Here is a 17,900-nt window from a genome sequence, read left to right as displayed (position 1 = left end):
CAGCCCTGAAATCATAAAATATGGTAACTTTATAAAAACTGAGCAGGTTGTATTTATATGTTTAGGAATAGACATACGCATAAACACACATACATATTTTGTGTGTAAGTAGTGTATGTTAAAGAAATAGAGACCATGAATTTGAGACAGATCAAGGGAAGATGCATGGGAAAAGTTGAAGAGAAGGAAGGGTATATGGTGTACTTATATTTTAATATCAAAAAAAATTAAGAAAATGCTACCAGACTATATAGCCACTGATAATTTAGTGTACAAGGAGCAGAACAGAGCAAGAGGGTAACCATTAACAAACCAACAAATGAGATGAGATCCTCAGAGATCCAATACCAAACATTGTATTTTAGTGAAGGAGAGATATTTTAATGAAAGAGGGGTATGATATCACATTTCACTGTGCAGCATTCTATACGCTGCTCTGTTCCTGTGTCTTTACATCAATGGCTCTGTTCCTGCTGGCTTTGTTTTGATTCTGTTTAATTTCTTCATTGACTTAGGACAACTTTGGAAGTTGAAACAATACATAGAGTGCATAGTGACTATAACCATAGAAAACAATATACTCATAGATATCTGGACAACCTAGATGGCATTAGCATAGTGTTTTGAGCAGTGACTGATAAAGGTTACTGGGTAGATAACTCAAAATGGTCCAGAGTACCCTGTGGAGACTTTCATGGAGCATAAGCCATTCAAATGAGTCCACTGAACAGACATTTTATTCTATTGCCTGGAGTTGTAACATCTAACATGTACAGTGTTCACTATGGTCCAGATACTGTAGCACTTAGCATACATCATTCATTCTCTCTGCAAGTCTATGAGGCAAACACTATTTAAATCCTAGTTACAGAAATGGAAACTAAGGCTTAGAAGCATGAAAAGACTTTCCCGAGGTCACGTGGTTGCTGAATGGTGAAGTATGTCTGAGGCTCTAAGAACTCACTGACAGCATTAACACTTAAAAATACCAAGAGTCTGTCATATCTGCCTCCCTAGACATCTTCACAAATAACCTAGACATTTGTCTGGATTCATTTCAGCAGCATGCAGTTTAAGGGAAGTGGCGAGACAAGACATTCCTGCTAATTTGCTTTGAGCCATATGCAAGATACCCATATCTAAGTATATAGATCTATTCTTAGAACGTTGTATATAGTTATAACTTATATATGGAAGTCCATTTTCTCTCCCCCGTCTCTCTCTCATATTATTTCACAAAATGATACCTAACAGAATATAAATACCTACTGCTTGTTAGTTTTCTCCTATCTACCCTTGATTTCTCTGAGTCTCTCAGACAAGAGAATGCTTCCCAACTCAATGTTACAATGACCCAGGTCACCAAGCAAGAGCATCATTTAATAAGTGGCACTGTAAAACCAACTCAATGTTACAGTGACCCAGGTCACCAAGCAAGAGCATCATTTAATAAGTGGCACTGTAAAACCAACTCAATGTTACAGTGACCCAGGTCACCAAGCAAGAGCATCATTTAATAAGTGGCACTGTAAAACCAGAATCCAAATTGGTTTCCTTCCATCTAAGATTTTATTTTTGTCCTTCATAGTTTGTGGTATTTGTCATGCCTAGGACATGGCCGTTTCAGCATTTTATTCCTTTGCCCCTAAGCTTTTATGACTTTCAAATTTTCTTTAATTTGTGATGGCCAGATCCATGTGAAACGGTTAAGATTTATGGATATTCGAATCATTCTGTCATGGTATGTAATGGCAACTGTGGGCAGGTCTCCGAATCTGCAAATTCATGGCATGACGACACAGCTAAACAGATCACAAGGTATTGTTGCTCCCATCTGTGATTTCCCAAGGGGATGGTATAGGATTCTTAAAGCCGTGATGGCAAGCTACTGCATGCAGCTTACTGTTATGGTTTTATCCCCCGAAGGCTCATGAACTGGGGCTTTGGTTGCCAGCTGAAGGGAGCAGTATTGAATCCTGAGGCTGCTACCAATGCTGTTAAAATACTTTCAAAATGCCATCAAGCCTAGAGCCACTACTGCCAAAATGTGATAATTTAATGCATAGGGAGTGCCGCATGGCACAGTAGGTAACCAGACCAAACAAATTATCTATAACCTTGCTGGGTGCGATAGCTCATGACTATAGACCCAGAACACAGGAAAGTAAGTAGGCAGACTGCTGCTAGTATGAGGCCAGACTGCTACATATGCTCACCATGAGTTCTTGGCCAGTGTGGTTAACAGAGTGAGGCCCTGTCTCAAAGGGTAAGAATCAAAAGCCTAAAAAACAACACACTTTCTGGGCCTAATCACTGAGTACCTTTGATAGAATCATAGATGATGGCCAGGGGTAGGGGAAGAAGTGGGTCACTGGGAGTATGCCCTGCAAAGATACATCAGCCTTTCCCTACCCTGAGGATGCTAAGAATACATTTTCTATGCCTCCTGGTCCTGTTGCCATGACACCCCACCTCACTACAGGCATATGACAGGATGCTAATTATGGACTGAATCCCTTAAACCGTGAGCCAAAGTAAAACTGTTCTCCTTTGAAAATGTCATAGTGATGGAAACACTAACAGCCATGCTTACTGTTACATGAAGAATCTAGAGCTGTGTTATGCTAGAAATGATGCTCTAACCATCACACACACAACAGCTTTTACAAGGAGTAAAACATCTAGGAATACATCTAACAAAATGGGTGAGCAACCCTCCACAGTAAAATCCTTAGAAGAGACAAAGAATTCATACCTCTATAGATCAATATTTAAAATTGTAAAAATAGCTGTATTAATGTGGTTTACAGATTCAATCCAATTCCCATGAAAATTCAAGTGACAATGTCCATAGAAATGTAAAACACAATCCTAGGTTTCATATGCAACCACCAGAGGCCCTAATCACTAAAATATTCCTTAGTAGAAAGAACACTGAAGGTGTCACAGTGCCCAATCTCAAATTACATACCAATAAAGGCAGCTTTACACTGTCACAGAACCAGACCAGCATTCCAGTAGAACAGAACAGAGGACCCAGAAATAAGGCCACAAGGTTATAGAAACTTGATTTTTTTGACAAAGGTATAACAACTATCCGTTGGAGAAAAGACAGTGTCTTAAATGTGTTGAGAAAAACGCGATAATCATGGTAGAGAAAAATCATTCAAAATAGATCAAAGACCTTAATGTAGGGTTAGAAAGTTTACAGGTGAAGTACTTCAAGATATAGGTATACGCAAGAATTTCTGAATAGATTTCCAATAGCACAGAAAATGAAACAAATCCTTGAAAACTGTATACCAGGCAGGGATTAATAGTAAAGATAGACAGAGAGTGGCAAAAATTAAACATACACACAACTAAACTGCTATCAACAAACGAGACAATGAAATGAATGGGTGTCCTCTACAGAAGAAATATATGGCTGGAGAGAGAGAGCTCAGTGCTTAGAGGTGCTTGCCAGGAAGATCTAACGACTCAAGTTCAGGTTCCTGGGGGCCATGGAAAAAGCCAGAGGTGGCAGCATGCATCTGTAATCCCAGTGTTCCTATATTGAGATGAGTGGAGAGGAGAATTGCTGTAAGCTTGCGAGAGAGTTGGATTGCATGGCAAAGTGGCAGAAACAAGATAGAAGGTAAAAACAACTCCCAAACTCATCTTCTGACACCTGAGTGCACATCACAGTACTTATGTGCATCAATGAGCACACAGCATTCAAGCATCCATACACATCCACTCATACCACATACAACTAAAAAGGATGACAGATGAGAAAAGAGGAGGAGGGAGAGGAGGAGGAGGAGGTGGTGCCAATAAATGCCTGAACAATGTTAAATACCCTTAGCCATCAGAAATGTAAATTAGAACTGCTTTAAGGTTCTATTTTACTCCAATCAGAATATCTTTCACCAAAAGCCAAATGACAATGAATGCTGATGAGTATGTGGAGAAGGAAGAACCTTTATTCACTTCTGGTGGGAATGAAAACTTGTGCAGTCACTATGGAAAGTAGTGTGGAAGTTCCTCAAAACACTGAAAACAAAAACATCGTCTAGCTGTGCCATTCTTGGGTACATAACCAGAGGCTGTACCCAGGCATGCCTTTGAGAGACTTGCATATTGTGTTTATAGCTGCCCTATAATAGCCAGGAAGTGAAACTGGGATAGCTATTAATCAACAAACAGCTAAGAAAATGTGTTGCATGTAACAGTGGAATTTTAGACAGCCATAAAAAAAATACAATCATCGTATTTGTGAGACAATGGATGTAACTGGAAATCACTATGTTAAACGAAACAAGCCAGTCTCCAAAAGACAGATATCATGTATTTTCTCACATATGTGGATTCCCTTTCACTCTCTCTTGCATGTGTATGTGCATCATATACATGTGTGTATCTATATATTTGTATGTTACAAATTGAGGAAGGGGAGGAATAGATTTTCAGAGGGGTGGGAAGGAGAGTACTTGGTTACACATATAAAAACAGAAAGGGGGACTAGCTGGAGGAAGAAAGGGAACTGGCTGGAAGATGAGGGATAGGGAAAAGATGGGGAGGGGACAGGAGCAATTAAGAGTAGAGGAGAATGGCATGTATATGGACACCACGATGAAAGCCAACACATGTATGCTAACTTGATAATAAATAAGACACTTTCTACTAACGCGTCTACTTGATAGCATTTTAGAGATTCTAGAAAACATATTGGGGCTTTATGAAACTGGGGTGGTCTCCAAGAACCCCGAGGCAGTGAGTGACCAGAGATCTTGTCATGTGCCCTACATGAAAGTACCTGCTTTAGGTGTGTGAGGGCTGGAACTTGTTTCTACTTGGAGACCTCTGTTTATAGAACATGAGCCCTTCCAAGATGGCAAGGAGTGGGGGTACAAAAGGCAAGATTTCTGCAGGACATCGGTAATCTCCTGTGGGACCATGAAAGGCAGCCTGGTTCTTGGTTGAGCTAGGGCTAGAAAACCTGGAAACCCAGCAGGGATAGTAAGCACTTCACCTGATTCCAGTCCAGGTCCCTGTCACTAGCTGCAGCCATCCATAGATTTGTGGACATCAGTCACGTCAGGGCAATGCTCCAAGGGCCTCCATGCGTAGAGGATATGACCACATGTCATGTAGGCTCAAGACAGATTTCCATTTTAATGAGGTACCTAAAGGCTTGGAGGGCTAGCCAATAAGTCTCCTCCCCAGACACCCCACCCTGCAAAAGGTATTTAACCTTAGACCTACCCTGAGACCTGGGATATGGTTTTACATATCCACTTTCTGCAATGACAACAAATGCCTCAAAACCATAGACTGTCTCTTTTCATCAGGATCTGCCGTGGGGAGTCATGGAGAAGGCCTTCACCTACAAAGCTGCCATCGAATCTCCTGTAGAAGGCCTCTCCTGTGCTCCCAGCCACAGCCACTGCCATGCTAAGCCATCCAAGCCAAGCCTGCAGGCTGCTGCTGCTGCTGCTGCTGCTGCTGCTGCTGCTACTGCTGCTGTCAAGCTAAGGTCTCCCCTACAGACCAGCTGGAGCTTCCCCTCTTTACTCCACCCCCTGGTTCCGGGCTAGATCCAGCTCTTCTGTGGCTTCTAGAGGTACCTGGATGCCTGCAAGCCTGAGAACCAGATAGCCTTGGCCTCACTGCAGGCCTGGGGACCCACGAGCCAGCTCTGGCTATCCTGCACCTTGGACTGTGCTTCCCACCCCCGGAGCCACAGGGCGGGGTAAGCATGTAAGCATGGTAAACTACCTTTGTCCTGTCTTCCTGAGTGGCTGTGCCCTGAGCAGAGCAGACACGGGACCCCATAACCCTACAATCTCCCTCAGAGCGGGGGATGGGATGGGGGTTTATGGACGGGAAACTGGGAAAGGGAATAACATTTGAAATGTAAATAAAAATATCCAATTAAAAAAAGTCCAACTATTACTTCTGCAGAGCACTAATCATGACAGATAAAAAGCACCTATAGGGAAACCACAGGCTGGCACTCCAGAGTTACTAAGTTTTAATCTAAGGAATTATAAAACAATGCACTAGACTCTGCAACACTGTGTATTAAGTCTCTTTTGCCATAGCGTCAGTTGCCTGGATATTCTTAGGTGGGCCAACCCCGTGATTAACATAGTTCATTTCCCTAGGATGAGTAAACTAATGGGCAGGGCAGTCTAAACAGAGAGGGAAGCAGACTGAAAGGGGAGGGATGGGATGCAGGAGGAAAGGACCACGGAGGGAGGTGCTGCCCTGAAATGGGTGGTGTGGAAAGAATGGGAAAGGGCACTGTGCTCCCAGTACTGCTGGCACTGGGAGGAAGGCAAAGTTCCTGCTCCTTGGAGGAGGGCTAACAGAGTCTTGGACCCATAAATATCATGTATGTTCATGTATGTGTGAGAGTGTAGTGTATGTGTGTGGTATGTACACTTGGGTTTGCTAGTACATATGCAGATACCAGATGAGGATGTTGGGTGTTCTGCTCTATTATTCCCTGCCCCATTTCTCTGAGACAGGGAATGCCTCACTCTCACTGAGCCTGTAGCTGGGCTGTCAGTCAGCAATCCTGTCCCCTCACCGCACAGTTCTGAGATTACAGACCAGCAGTTACTCAAACACACTGAGCTTCCGTATGAACTCAGTGATCTGAACTCAGGCCCTCATGTTTGCATAACAAGCCCTCTTATCCACTGAGCAGCCTCAAGGGTCCCCTGAAACTAATATTGCAAACGTAATGGAGAACCTGTGTTCAATCACAGTAAATACCAACAGAGGAGTTCTCCCCAAAAGGAAAAGAGAGGAGTGAGAAGGAAAAGTAGCAACCAGTCCAAAATGTCACCCTAAAGTCTGCTGAAGCCAGTTCCCCATTTTTTCCTAAGCTAGACTTCCAAGTTGCTTTGACATCTAGGAAGTTAATACTTCAGTGCTGCTTAGATGCAGAATGGCCTTTCTGAACCACATCCATCAATCTACTCATAGGAGATTACAGCACAATGTATAGGGGGTGGTAGGACACCATTCACAGGTTTGAGGGCTTTCATCTTTGAGCAGGTGAACCTTTCTGTGTTTATATCTCCCAGAATTGTATGATTGTTGCATGATATTTGATGACAGCTCTGTGAGCCTGAGTCACCAGCTACGGATTGAAAGCACTTAACTAGTTCCTCTGGTTCCTCCTTCTGCTAGGTGAAAGATTACCTTTGTTCTATCCAATTTCATCTCTTCAGATTGTAGAAACAATAAAATTAGCCTGGCTGGCTCTAGAACTCCACCTGATTTAAAATATGTTTGTTAATACTGTGCACTGTAAGTTGGTTTCAGCAAGAGTGATTAAAAATATATGTAATCTTGTGAGTTTTATTTTGGTGGAAGATCAAAGTTGATAATACAATGAAGTGTCACTGCCAAGCGGTGATTTGAAAATATACATGCTCCATATAGTGAAGTGATTTGTTAGTGCATATGGGCATCATATGGAACACATAACCCAAGCATATTTTCACCACTTTGGAATTTCCAACTCTAACATTTTAGGTGTAAATATATTACCTTGGCACATTGTGCTCAGTTGTCGACAGTTAAAAACCTAGGACATTTTAGGAACTCTGTCCTCTCTTGGGTATAAATGAAGAACAATTTATGTCATACAAAACCTTTCAGTTTCTATAGGTAGAGATCAATTGTATATCAAACATCTAAATCTTATTTCTCAATTGTTTCTGCTGAATATTCTTGAAATTAATCTTTTCCACATATACCCTCTAAATTCATTTTTAAACTCCTGGTTTGTCAGTAGAAGAGTTAGATTCTTAGAGATAAAGGTATCTGGGTATTTATGTATCCTATTATTATCCTACCTCCTCAAAAATTCCAGGCTTGATTTATAACTGAGAACCATAATCGAGAAACCACAGTATATAATATATAATATATATTCAAAAACAAATGCCTCTTGAAACACACCATGGTTTCTCATATATATACATATACATATATATGCATACACACATATACACATGTACATATATACATACACACATATATGTACACACATGTATATATATATATATATATATATATACACACACACATACATATATATGACAGCTCTGTGAGCCTGAGTTACCAGCTACGGATTGAAAACACTTAACTAGTTCCTCCTTCTGCTAGGTGAAAGATTACCTTTGTTCTATCCGATTTCATCTCTTCAGATTGTAGAAACAATAAAATTAGCCTGGCTAGCTCTAGAACTCCACCTGACTTAAAAATCTGTTTATTAATACTGCACATTTTAAATTGGTTTCAGCAATAGTGATTAAAAATATATATAGTCTTGTGAGTTTTACTTTGGTGGAAGATCAAAGTTGATAATACAATAAAATGTTACTGCCAAATGGTGATTTGAAAAAATATATATCATCATGCCATGTATATATATGATTGAAACATTCAATTCAGGTAATCATGGAGTTTGAAGATACAAACACAACCATTGGAACTGTGAGTCATTCCTTGTGTCTGACAAAGCACTTGGGTATCATGCTGTAGGCTGTGATACCAGCACTCAGGAGGCTAGGGTTGAGTTTATACAAGTTCAAGGACAGCCTGGGTTAGATGGTGATACCCTGTCTTAAAAGCAAAGCACAAAATAAAAGAAGCAACAACAACTACCAACTACATGCAGACTTTCCCCTGACCTCTTAGCTCCTTTAGGAGCTCAGAGAGACACAAAGTGTATTTAACACGTCTCCCTCATTAGGCATGAGAAGAGAGGGCACCGTCAGAGACCACAGCAAGTGAATACGGCACATTAGCTGAGTTCCAGGAAGCTCTCTCCTAGAGTCATTTGGAAGAATTTCGATTTTAAAATACCAGGGCTCTCCATTAAAACACTCCAATGATCCAGGGCTTGAAATCGGAAGATGTGCAAACAAACAAGAACCCTGAGATCAGAACTATTAAATGTTTAAAAAGAGCTGCTAGAGGAAAGTACATTCTTTGATAGCAGCAGTCATTCCCTTTCAAGCCCGTGTGAATGGACAATGTGGGCACATTTAGTCTTACATTCTCAACCAGAACAAAAGATGCTTTTAAAAGAGTTCCCCAAATGTCATGCTTTTGAAAACAGTTTGGGGAAACTATTTGACTGTCCCCCATCTCACCCCGCACCCCCACACTGGTTGAATAAAATCTTTGCTGGTCATGTGGAACCTCACCGCTCACTAAGATTTTAGTGGAGAATCGATCTGTACTCTGTCACCTGTCAAAACCTCTCTCGGGACTGATGTGTCCAAGAGTTGGAATATCAGTCTAATAATGTATTTGTTCACAATGGGGAGGCATGGGATTAACTGATTTCCCTAGCACACTCCATTTTATAACAAACATTCTAACTGATCACTGAAGGAGTGGGGCAGATGACCCAGCGTGAGCATAAGCATCCAAGTTCAGATCGACAGCACACACTAAAAGATTGAACTTGGAAGCACGTGCCGGTGGCTACAACACTGGGGTGCAGAGACAGTGGATCCCAGAGCCAGCCAGTCTAGCTGAAGCAGCCTGCTCCTGGTTCTGGGAGAGACTGGCTCAAACACACGGTGGAGAAGTAATTCAGGAAGACTCCTGACATCACCTCCTGGTTTCTCTATCCATGCCCATACAGATTAGTGCAACCGCACACACTTCCGAGGCCTCCCTCAAGAACCACTGAAGGGATTAATTAGCTTGGTTATAATCTTCCTTCAACATGTACATCAAAATCATTCACTACTCCATAAACTTATGCAGTTATTGGTCATCATTGATACATTAATGTCAACATTGCTGAAGTTATTTCTAGAGTATCATGGAATACGCCCAAGGGAATGAGGTGAAAATATATGTAAACATTTGCTACTAAATAATATTCATAATAAGAAAGCTTCAGGGATTCCGTATGAGCCTAGACAAGGTATTGTATGATAGGAAGACTGAATGACGACAGAAAACAGAAGCCTTGGCTGGGGCCCAGTGCTATCATTACTAGCTGTGAGAGATGGAAAAGTCCCCCTGCTTCTCTGCATCCTGATTTTCCTCTTACAGAATGAGCAGATCTGCCTTGGTCACTGCTTGCTCTTTCTCTCTCTCTCTCTCTCTCTCTCTCTCTCTCTCTCTCTCTCTCTGTCTGTCTCTCTGTTTCTTCTCTCTGTGTTTCTCTCTCTGTCTCTCTGTGTCTGTGTCTCTCTCTGTATCTCTGTGTCTCTGTCTCTGTCTATCTCTCTGTCTCTCTGTCTCTCACTTGTTCTCTCTCTCTCTCTCTCTCTCTCGCTCGCTCGCTCGCTCCTGTTATGCATGGTGTTTGTTGACTTTAAACACCCTCCTTTAGTTGTAAAACTAGCTGAATAAATCTTAGGGGCTCTATTATGTTCTTGAGAACAGTAGAATGTGCTGCAGCGGGGTTTCCTTTCGCCCCAAAAGCACCTCCAAAAAGGGACAAACAAAACTGAACGTTGAGAACAAGACATTGGAATGACAGCTGCAAGCCATGTCATCAGTTGTGCTGGCTGCTCAGGGCTGACTGTGAAAGCCTCTCGGGACGAAAGAAATCCATCAGGGTTTCATTCTGGATGTTTTACGTTTGGAATGGCTGCCTCTCCTTTCTTCACAGTTACCTGATAGAGTTGCATGCAGGGACAGAAGAAGCCGGGGAAGATGGCAGGCTCTCATCTAGACTCCCCTCCTTACCTCCTCCACATGACTCAGAGCACTTGGTGAAGCCCTCATATTCCCAGTCATACAGCTCGTCCAGGTCCTGCAGGCCACCCAAGAGTCCGTCTCCATTATCTGGGTTAAATTCGGGAGTTTCCCCGTTGCACGGTCCCGCATAACAGGCACGTTGCGATGCTGGCTTGGGCCCTTCGCATTCATCCGCAGGCAGGTCAGCCACAGACTGAGAGAAAGGCAGGAGCACCTGGCATCTTATTGTTCGCACCTGGGTTCCCATGCCACAGGTGACAGTACAGGCAGACCAAGCTTCTGGGATGAACCTGCAGTTGGTAAGCAAACAAGAGGCCAGGATGAGAAGCCCCAGGCAGGAAGCCAGGGGAGCTGTGAGGGACTGCATCGCACCTGACTCTGGGGCCCAGAGCTGTACCAGGATGTGCTCAGGGATCCTCCACCCAGTCCTGCGCTGGCAGCTTCACTTTAGTTCATGAGCTCATTGGCCACTGATTCTGGAGTGCGTGTTTCGAGAGTGTCATGTGAACTCCCAGCTGTAAGATATTCCCGCCGCAGACCACCTGCTCGCTCACTGCTCTGCACCCTCAGAGGCAGCGGGACATTGGTGGGTCTCCTCCTCGCTCTAAATCCCAGCACTTGTGCCTCTCGTAGGATGCTGGCTTTTCTTACACCAGACTAACACTGATGCTAAAAACGACAACGAAAACAAGCCCTCAGAGATATTTGGGAAGAGTTTTCTCTTAGTTTGGAGCTCATATCTGTAACTTTTCCTTGCTTGTGTTCAGGATGCTTCCCAGGATTTATTTTTATGCATAAGGAGGTTTTTTTTTGTTTGTTTTTTTTTTTTGTTTTTTTTTTTTTTTAAGTTTCCAAGCGCGGCTCTGCCTTTTCCCTCACACATTCTTTGAATCGGTCTGAACTCATGTCTTTTTATATCACATAGAAAGCCACACTCAAACTGAAAGCCACAGGCATGTTACAGTAAACAAGAGGTTCTGCAGCCATACACGTTTGTTCCACGTCCTCCGCCCCCACCCCTGGAAAGGAGCTACACTAGGAAGAACTTGGGTTCTTTTTTTTCTTTTTTTTTTCCTTTCTTGACTTTCTCTAGAATGTATGAAAATATCCGAATTCCCAAAAAAGCTTTTGCTCCTCATTAATCAACCATGGCTGTAACTTCAGTGGCCTTGAGAGGTCTTAGGGAAAATGCCCAGAGGGAGCCATTAACATTTTCTTAAAAGTTAGTATAATAATTTGGAGAAAGAACTTTGGGATAATTACACACACACACACACACACACACACACACACACACACACACACACGCACGGCCATGATCCTTCTGCTTCCTCACAGGGAGGCATGCTGAAGAGGCAGGCGGACCTGGCTTCTTAACCATGTCTTTGGCCCGAAAATAAAGAACTTGGTAAAAAACTTACGGCATTAAACCTCAGCAAGTGCAGATGGTTCACAGCTAGTTCAGGGAAACTGACACTCTAGCAGCAAACCAGTCATTGATGACACAACGGAGATGCTCCCTGCGTCTGAGATTGGCCTTCTGAGGGACAGACTTGGTCATTCTGCCCTGGAGGACAGTCCTACCCAAAGCACATACACTATTTGGAAGCATGGTAAAAAGACCCTTCCAAAAGAGACTCATTCCCGATATCTTGGAAGACCCATTCATCTACTTGGAGAGTGCAAAGGTCACCAGAACACCCATCAGAAGGGTAAACATGGATGGAATGACCACTCAGGATGAACCTCAAGAATTTTTCACACCAATATCATACCCCTTTGTTTTTTCTTTGTCATCGGATGTAGAGACACCCCAAAAGATCTCAATGTTTTCCTCCTTTAAATAATGCCACCCACATGAACGTTTTTGAAGTATAAAACTGAAATCTAGTGTCAGAATCACTTTAACTCTCTGATTGCACATTCAGGTACACCTGCCTGGCTCCTGGCATAACAATGACGATAAAGACACAGCCCTGGATTTTACAGCCATGGTGCTGGCGTAATGGGAGATTCATATCAAGTCACTTTGCATATAAGAAAGCACTTGACCGCAGAGTAATGGGGTAATGCTCCTTAAAAAACGCAGCACCTTATTTTGTTCTAGAGCAAGAGAGATGGCAAGAACTCAAACTGTGCCCTATGGACTATACAGTAAGGACTATTCTTGTGCTACCGATAATAGACTTCTTCTGTGACTGGCAGTGGAGCAGAGTCAGCAAGCTTTTTCTGTAAAGGGCTAAGTGAGAAAATCATTTTGAGTTTGCATGCTTTGCAGACTCTGTTGCAGCCACTCATGTCTGCCATCATTGGAAGGAATGAGTCAGTGGATGAGTGGGACTATGTTCCAATGAAACTTTAGCTGCAGAAACTGGGTATGGGTAGTGGCCAGGGGATGCTTATGAAAGGATCTGGATCTGGTCAATACACTATTTTCAATCCCTACTATAAGAACAGAATATTTGCTAGAAAGGCCAAACACTTTGAGATTCATAGACGGTTCCCAAACTTACTTTCTTTCCCTCCCCCTCTCTCTGTATGTCTATATATTATACAAATAAACTACACACACACACACACACACACACACACACACACACACACACACAGTCTCCTCAGTTCTCTTTGCCTTTAAGGTGAATGACTACGTTTGCATTTAGTGTCTTTAGACTCTGACTAATGTTATCCCCAAACATACAAAAGCCCAGGGAACCTACAGTAGCCAAGAGTTGATTTTTTTTTAAAGTAGGGTTTTTAAATGATAAAGAATATGTAAATATGCACATATATATATGTCAGAGAACTTTTGACTATATGGATGGTAGAGTGAATAGCAGTAAAATACCCCCTGCCTCTTAAAAAAAAGGCAAATAAACATCTACTTTACCCCAAATGAGAGTTTTATTAAGTGCAAAACAGCCTTGCTGGCATAGTTCCTAACCTGCTATCTTTGGAACATCATCAGGTTCAGACCAATTCAAAACAATTTCATTTGGAAATGGTGCTGTCTCTTGGCAGTCATTTTAATTTCTCTACTGCACACACTGTATGATACAACACATTCTCCTCTTGTTAATGTCAGGAGATTGTATTTCAAAGAAAACTATCTGATTGCACAAATGGCTACATGAAGGGCTGCTCCTCTTCTGAAGCATTTCTCTACAGCCTAACATCTTCTAAGGCTGCATTTGCTGTCTTCAGTTTAGTGGCCACAAGTGGGACGAAGCAAGGTCACAGAGAGGGCAGCAATCGAGGAGGTTTAAATGCAATGTTTTAAAGTCTCATCCTGAATGTCTCCTGTAGAGCTAGAATCTTTACAGCATGTCACTGTACTAATATTCCCTCTGCGTCGCTGTATTAATAGTCCCTGTTCTTACTGAGCTGTGACTTGGGTGTTTCAAGAGTTCCTTGTGTTAATGTAGCACTGCTGGATGACAGAGGAAGAGTGGCTGCTCCAAAGAAGGCTTCAAAAGACAGGTGTGAGCTTCAGAAGTGGTGATGTGATCCCCACATTTAGATTTTTCACTTCTAAGACACACACACACACACACACACACACACACACACACACACACACCCTACACACCACTTGGTAAATGAATGAAGTGGGCTTTGGTCTGGTCTTTTATTGCAAGCTTAACTGTTCTAACTAACAAAGAGCTTCTGATTTAGGCTTATTACCAGAGTCCTTTTTATGACACAGAAAGTGGTGACAATCACAGTCACTTATAAGATCCCTAAGTGGTTTAGTTTATTACCGTCTATTATAAAGTTAGGGGCATGCCCTAAAGTAGTAAAAACAACCATTTTATTAATAAACTGCTAAACAAAAATAATATACTCTTGATTGATTAGCCATATATCACTATAGACACAAGCCAAAGTAAGGCTGGGGTTTGTAACTTTTCTATTTAACTTGCCCCTGCTTTCAGAGTTCTCTCTCTCTCTCTCTCTCTCTCTCTCTCTCTCTCTCTCTCTCTCTCTCTCTCTCGCTTTTGCTCTCGCTCTCCACTGTCTCCCTCTCCCTCCCTGTCCCAGTTCTCACTTCTACCTTTCTCTCCTACCTCTCCCTTAAACCCAAGCCTATTTCAAAACTCACTGTTATTAGGGCCAGCAAGAGGCCTAGAGGTAAAAAGTGCTCGCTGAGCTAGCCTGGTCCAGCCTGAGGACACGAGTTTGATTCCCAGAATGCTGTGATGAGGGAACCAGCTCTCAAAACTGTCCTCTGATCTATACATGTGTGTGGATGCATTCATGCACACACGCATACACAGACACATAGAGACACGCACATGTGCACACATGCAGCACACATAGTAATAAAAATTAAAAAATGCATCAGGATTAGTCAATGTCCGAATAACTTTATAGTTGTGCCATTTTTAAAAAAAGATGTATTTTTATGTATGAGTGTTTGCCTACAAATATGTTTGTGCCTGGTACTTGCAAAGGCATTGGGTTCCTGGAACTGGAGTTACAGGTTGCTGTAAACTGAACTGGGGTCCTCTGCAGGAGCCCCTCTCCAGCCTGCAGGGAGGCTATTTTCATGCTGTTGTTAGTCTCAAACTCTTTCAAAATTCATACTAGAAGTTTCAGGGAGTCACATTACAAGCATCTAATTTTGGTAGTTTTCAGTTTGGTTCACTTCCCAGCTATGAGTCTATAGGAGCTGTGGCTTCCTCTTTTCTTCTGGTATGCATTTATGTATGGAATTCGTGGCATGGCAGCATATCGAGAAGGGAGAGAGAGAGAGAGAGAGAGAGTGAGAGAGAGAGAGAGAGAGAGAGAGACAGAGACAGAGACAGAGAGACAGACAGAGACAGACAGAGAGAGAGGAGATAAAAAACAGCAGAGGAAAAAGAACACCATGTTAAATATCTTTCCTGACTGTTTTAGTTTCCCTGACTCTCAGTTATTGTACCCTTCTATCAGTTGCAGAAAACTGACAATGCAAATGAATTTCCTTAAGAAAAAAGGGGTGGGGTGGGGAGAACAATTATCTTGCGGGAACGCAGTGCTTCACTGTCTTGTGTATATGCTAATTTCACATCTATTTGCAAATTCCTTTTATTCATATTTACTTAAATATGTATGGCTCTTTAAATGCCTGTGAAATGGTTATAGCGTGTTACTGGCTCTCTCTTTACTTGAGTTCCCTTATTAATGAGCTGCAGTAGCTCAGTCAAGGACTCATTTTCCATGGTTTCCATGAGCCACGATCACCCACACTCCAAGAATGTTGGGGGAAAGGCTAGAGAAATAATCCACAGTTTTAATGACTTTTGAAAAATGTATACTGCTGTTGTCACTTTACTTTGTTATTGTTAATCCTATTGTGCACGATTTCAAATTAAACTTTATCATAGGTATACACAAATAGCAAAATACAGTGACTATGGAATTCAGTATTATTTGTAGTTATGGTCCTGTCCAGGAGTTTTGGAGTATATTTGTGGATGGGGAGATACTGTAAATGCCAATTTTGACAAATGTGTACTTTATATTTATACCCAAACCATGAGATTTCTTTTAAAAACTTTTAGAAAGAACACCAATACGTTTTACTTACTTGTTTGTTTGTTCACTGGGAGTGCATGTTTGTTTCGATGTATGTTTGTGCACCGTGTGTATTTCGAGTGTCTGTGGAGGCCAGAGGAGAGGTCTGATTCCATGGCCTGGAATTATAGGTGGTTGTAATCTGCCACGTAGGTGCTATGTGGTAACCAAATTTGGTTCCTTTTCAAGATCCTTGAGTATTTTTACCTTCTGAGCCATCTCTCCAGTCCAAAACCATTATTAACCCCAATACTAACTGTAGATGCATCTAGAAAACGTTATGTTGGAAAGATAAATTATAAGAAAGTCTGCCCTGAATTAACTAGGAAGGTCTTTGCAGAAGTATATCACTGGGGCAAAGGTCCCAGGCTTGATGACTAATGATGTGCCCAGTTTCATCCGACGCTTAACCCCAGCTGCCTTTCTTCTTATTCTATTTATGTTTGAAAAGTTGGTTCTTTTGCTTCTGGCTAATCCTTGAAAGAGTAACAGAGTAAAAACTTTTGGGCCAGAACAGTTGCTTAAATGTAAGTTGGATATTTGTGCATCTGAAGAAAAATGTCAATCAATGCAGGAGAAAAAGACAGCAGCTGAGTGAGAAAGGAGACTAGGGAGGAGCAGCCTCCTCTCTGTTCCTGTTCTCCAGTTCCACCTCTCCATGACATCAGCAAGACTCACATAAAACTCCTTAATGTCTCTAAATGAAATAGGGGTGGTGGTTTAAAAGCTTCACAAAACAAGCAGATCAATACAGAAAACTACAAAGTGGAGTCAACTCTTCAATGGAATCATCTTAGGGATTTTCAAATTAACTGCATAATTATCAGTGTACAGGAACTTTAAAAACGATCACCAAGGTATATGTTTGCCATCTTTGTCAAAATTAGGGCAGCAAAAGGTGCATGATTGCTGAGAAGAGTTTCGGTGGAAGGGGTGGGGGTGAGACGGGGTAAGATGAGGTGAGAAGGATTAAACTTTATCATATATTTGTATGAGACTGTCAAGGGATAAAAAATAAATTTCACAAGTTTAAACAGGATTACCGAAAAGAAGTAAAGTTTGTGGATAGTATCTACCCACAGTATCTAAATTTCCTCAGAGCCTACATCATGTCAATAAATGAGAGTCTCCTTTAAGGATGCAAAGTCTGTAGCTAAGGGCTCTGGGTCTGAATGTGGAATCATGACAGGGTTCTCCCACTTCACAGTCTCTGGAGCTGAACCTTAGTGATGCAGCTCATACTGAGGTCTCCAGGGCATTCCTCCACAGAGCCTCTGGTAGCACCACATCCTGTAGCTTCTTAAATCCCTAAGCATCATGCCTCCTGGTGAGTGAGCATCATGAACACTACGGGTGTGTCTCAGTAGCAAAACAGAACAGAAGGATGGATCCTAGAATCTAAACAAATGAAAATTTGGTAGCGCCACCAATACAACCTTTTGAAAAGACAGGGGAAGAAAATCTGTGGCTGCCTGTGCTGCATGCTGTTAACCCATACTAATGTGACCCATTCCCAAATACACAGGCAACATGGGATGGTTTTCCTTTTGAGGCCAGTGATGAAATTCATTTGGGGATCTTTGGGGGTGGGGTGGGGGAGGGGGAAGGAG

General features: G+C 42.1%; 1 protein-coding gene across 5 annotated transcripts in view; it reads right to left on the bottom strand.

Annotated features, from left to right (window-relative positions):
- Adamtsl1 (ADAMTS-like 1) overlaps nucleotides 1-17,900 on the bottom strand; it is a 398,736-nt gene that overhangs the window by 154,698 nt on the left and 226,138 nt on the right. For all 5 annotated transcript variants that reach the window (XM_087549776.1, XM_087549775.1, XM_087549777.1 and 2 more), the window contains 1 exon segment: nucleotides 10,723-11,024. In XM_087549776.1, coding sequence (XP_087405902.1) covers nucleotides 10,723-11,024 — 302 coding nt within the window.

Source organism: Rattus norvegicus, chromosome 5, assembly GCF_021556685.1.
Source record: "Rattus norvegicus strain SHRSP/BbbUtx chromosome 5, alternate assembly SHRSP_T2T, whole genome shotgun sequence".
Taxonomy (NCBI): domain Eukaryota; kingdom Metazoa; phylum Chordata; class Mammalia; order Rodentia; family Muridae; genus Rattus; species Rattus norvegicus.
Note: the sequence above shows the minus strand (reverse complement) of the source record. Positions and strands in the feature narration are given on the sequence as shown.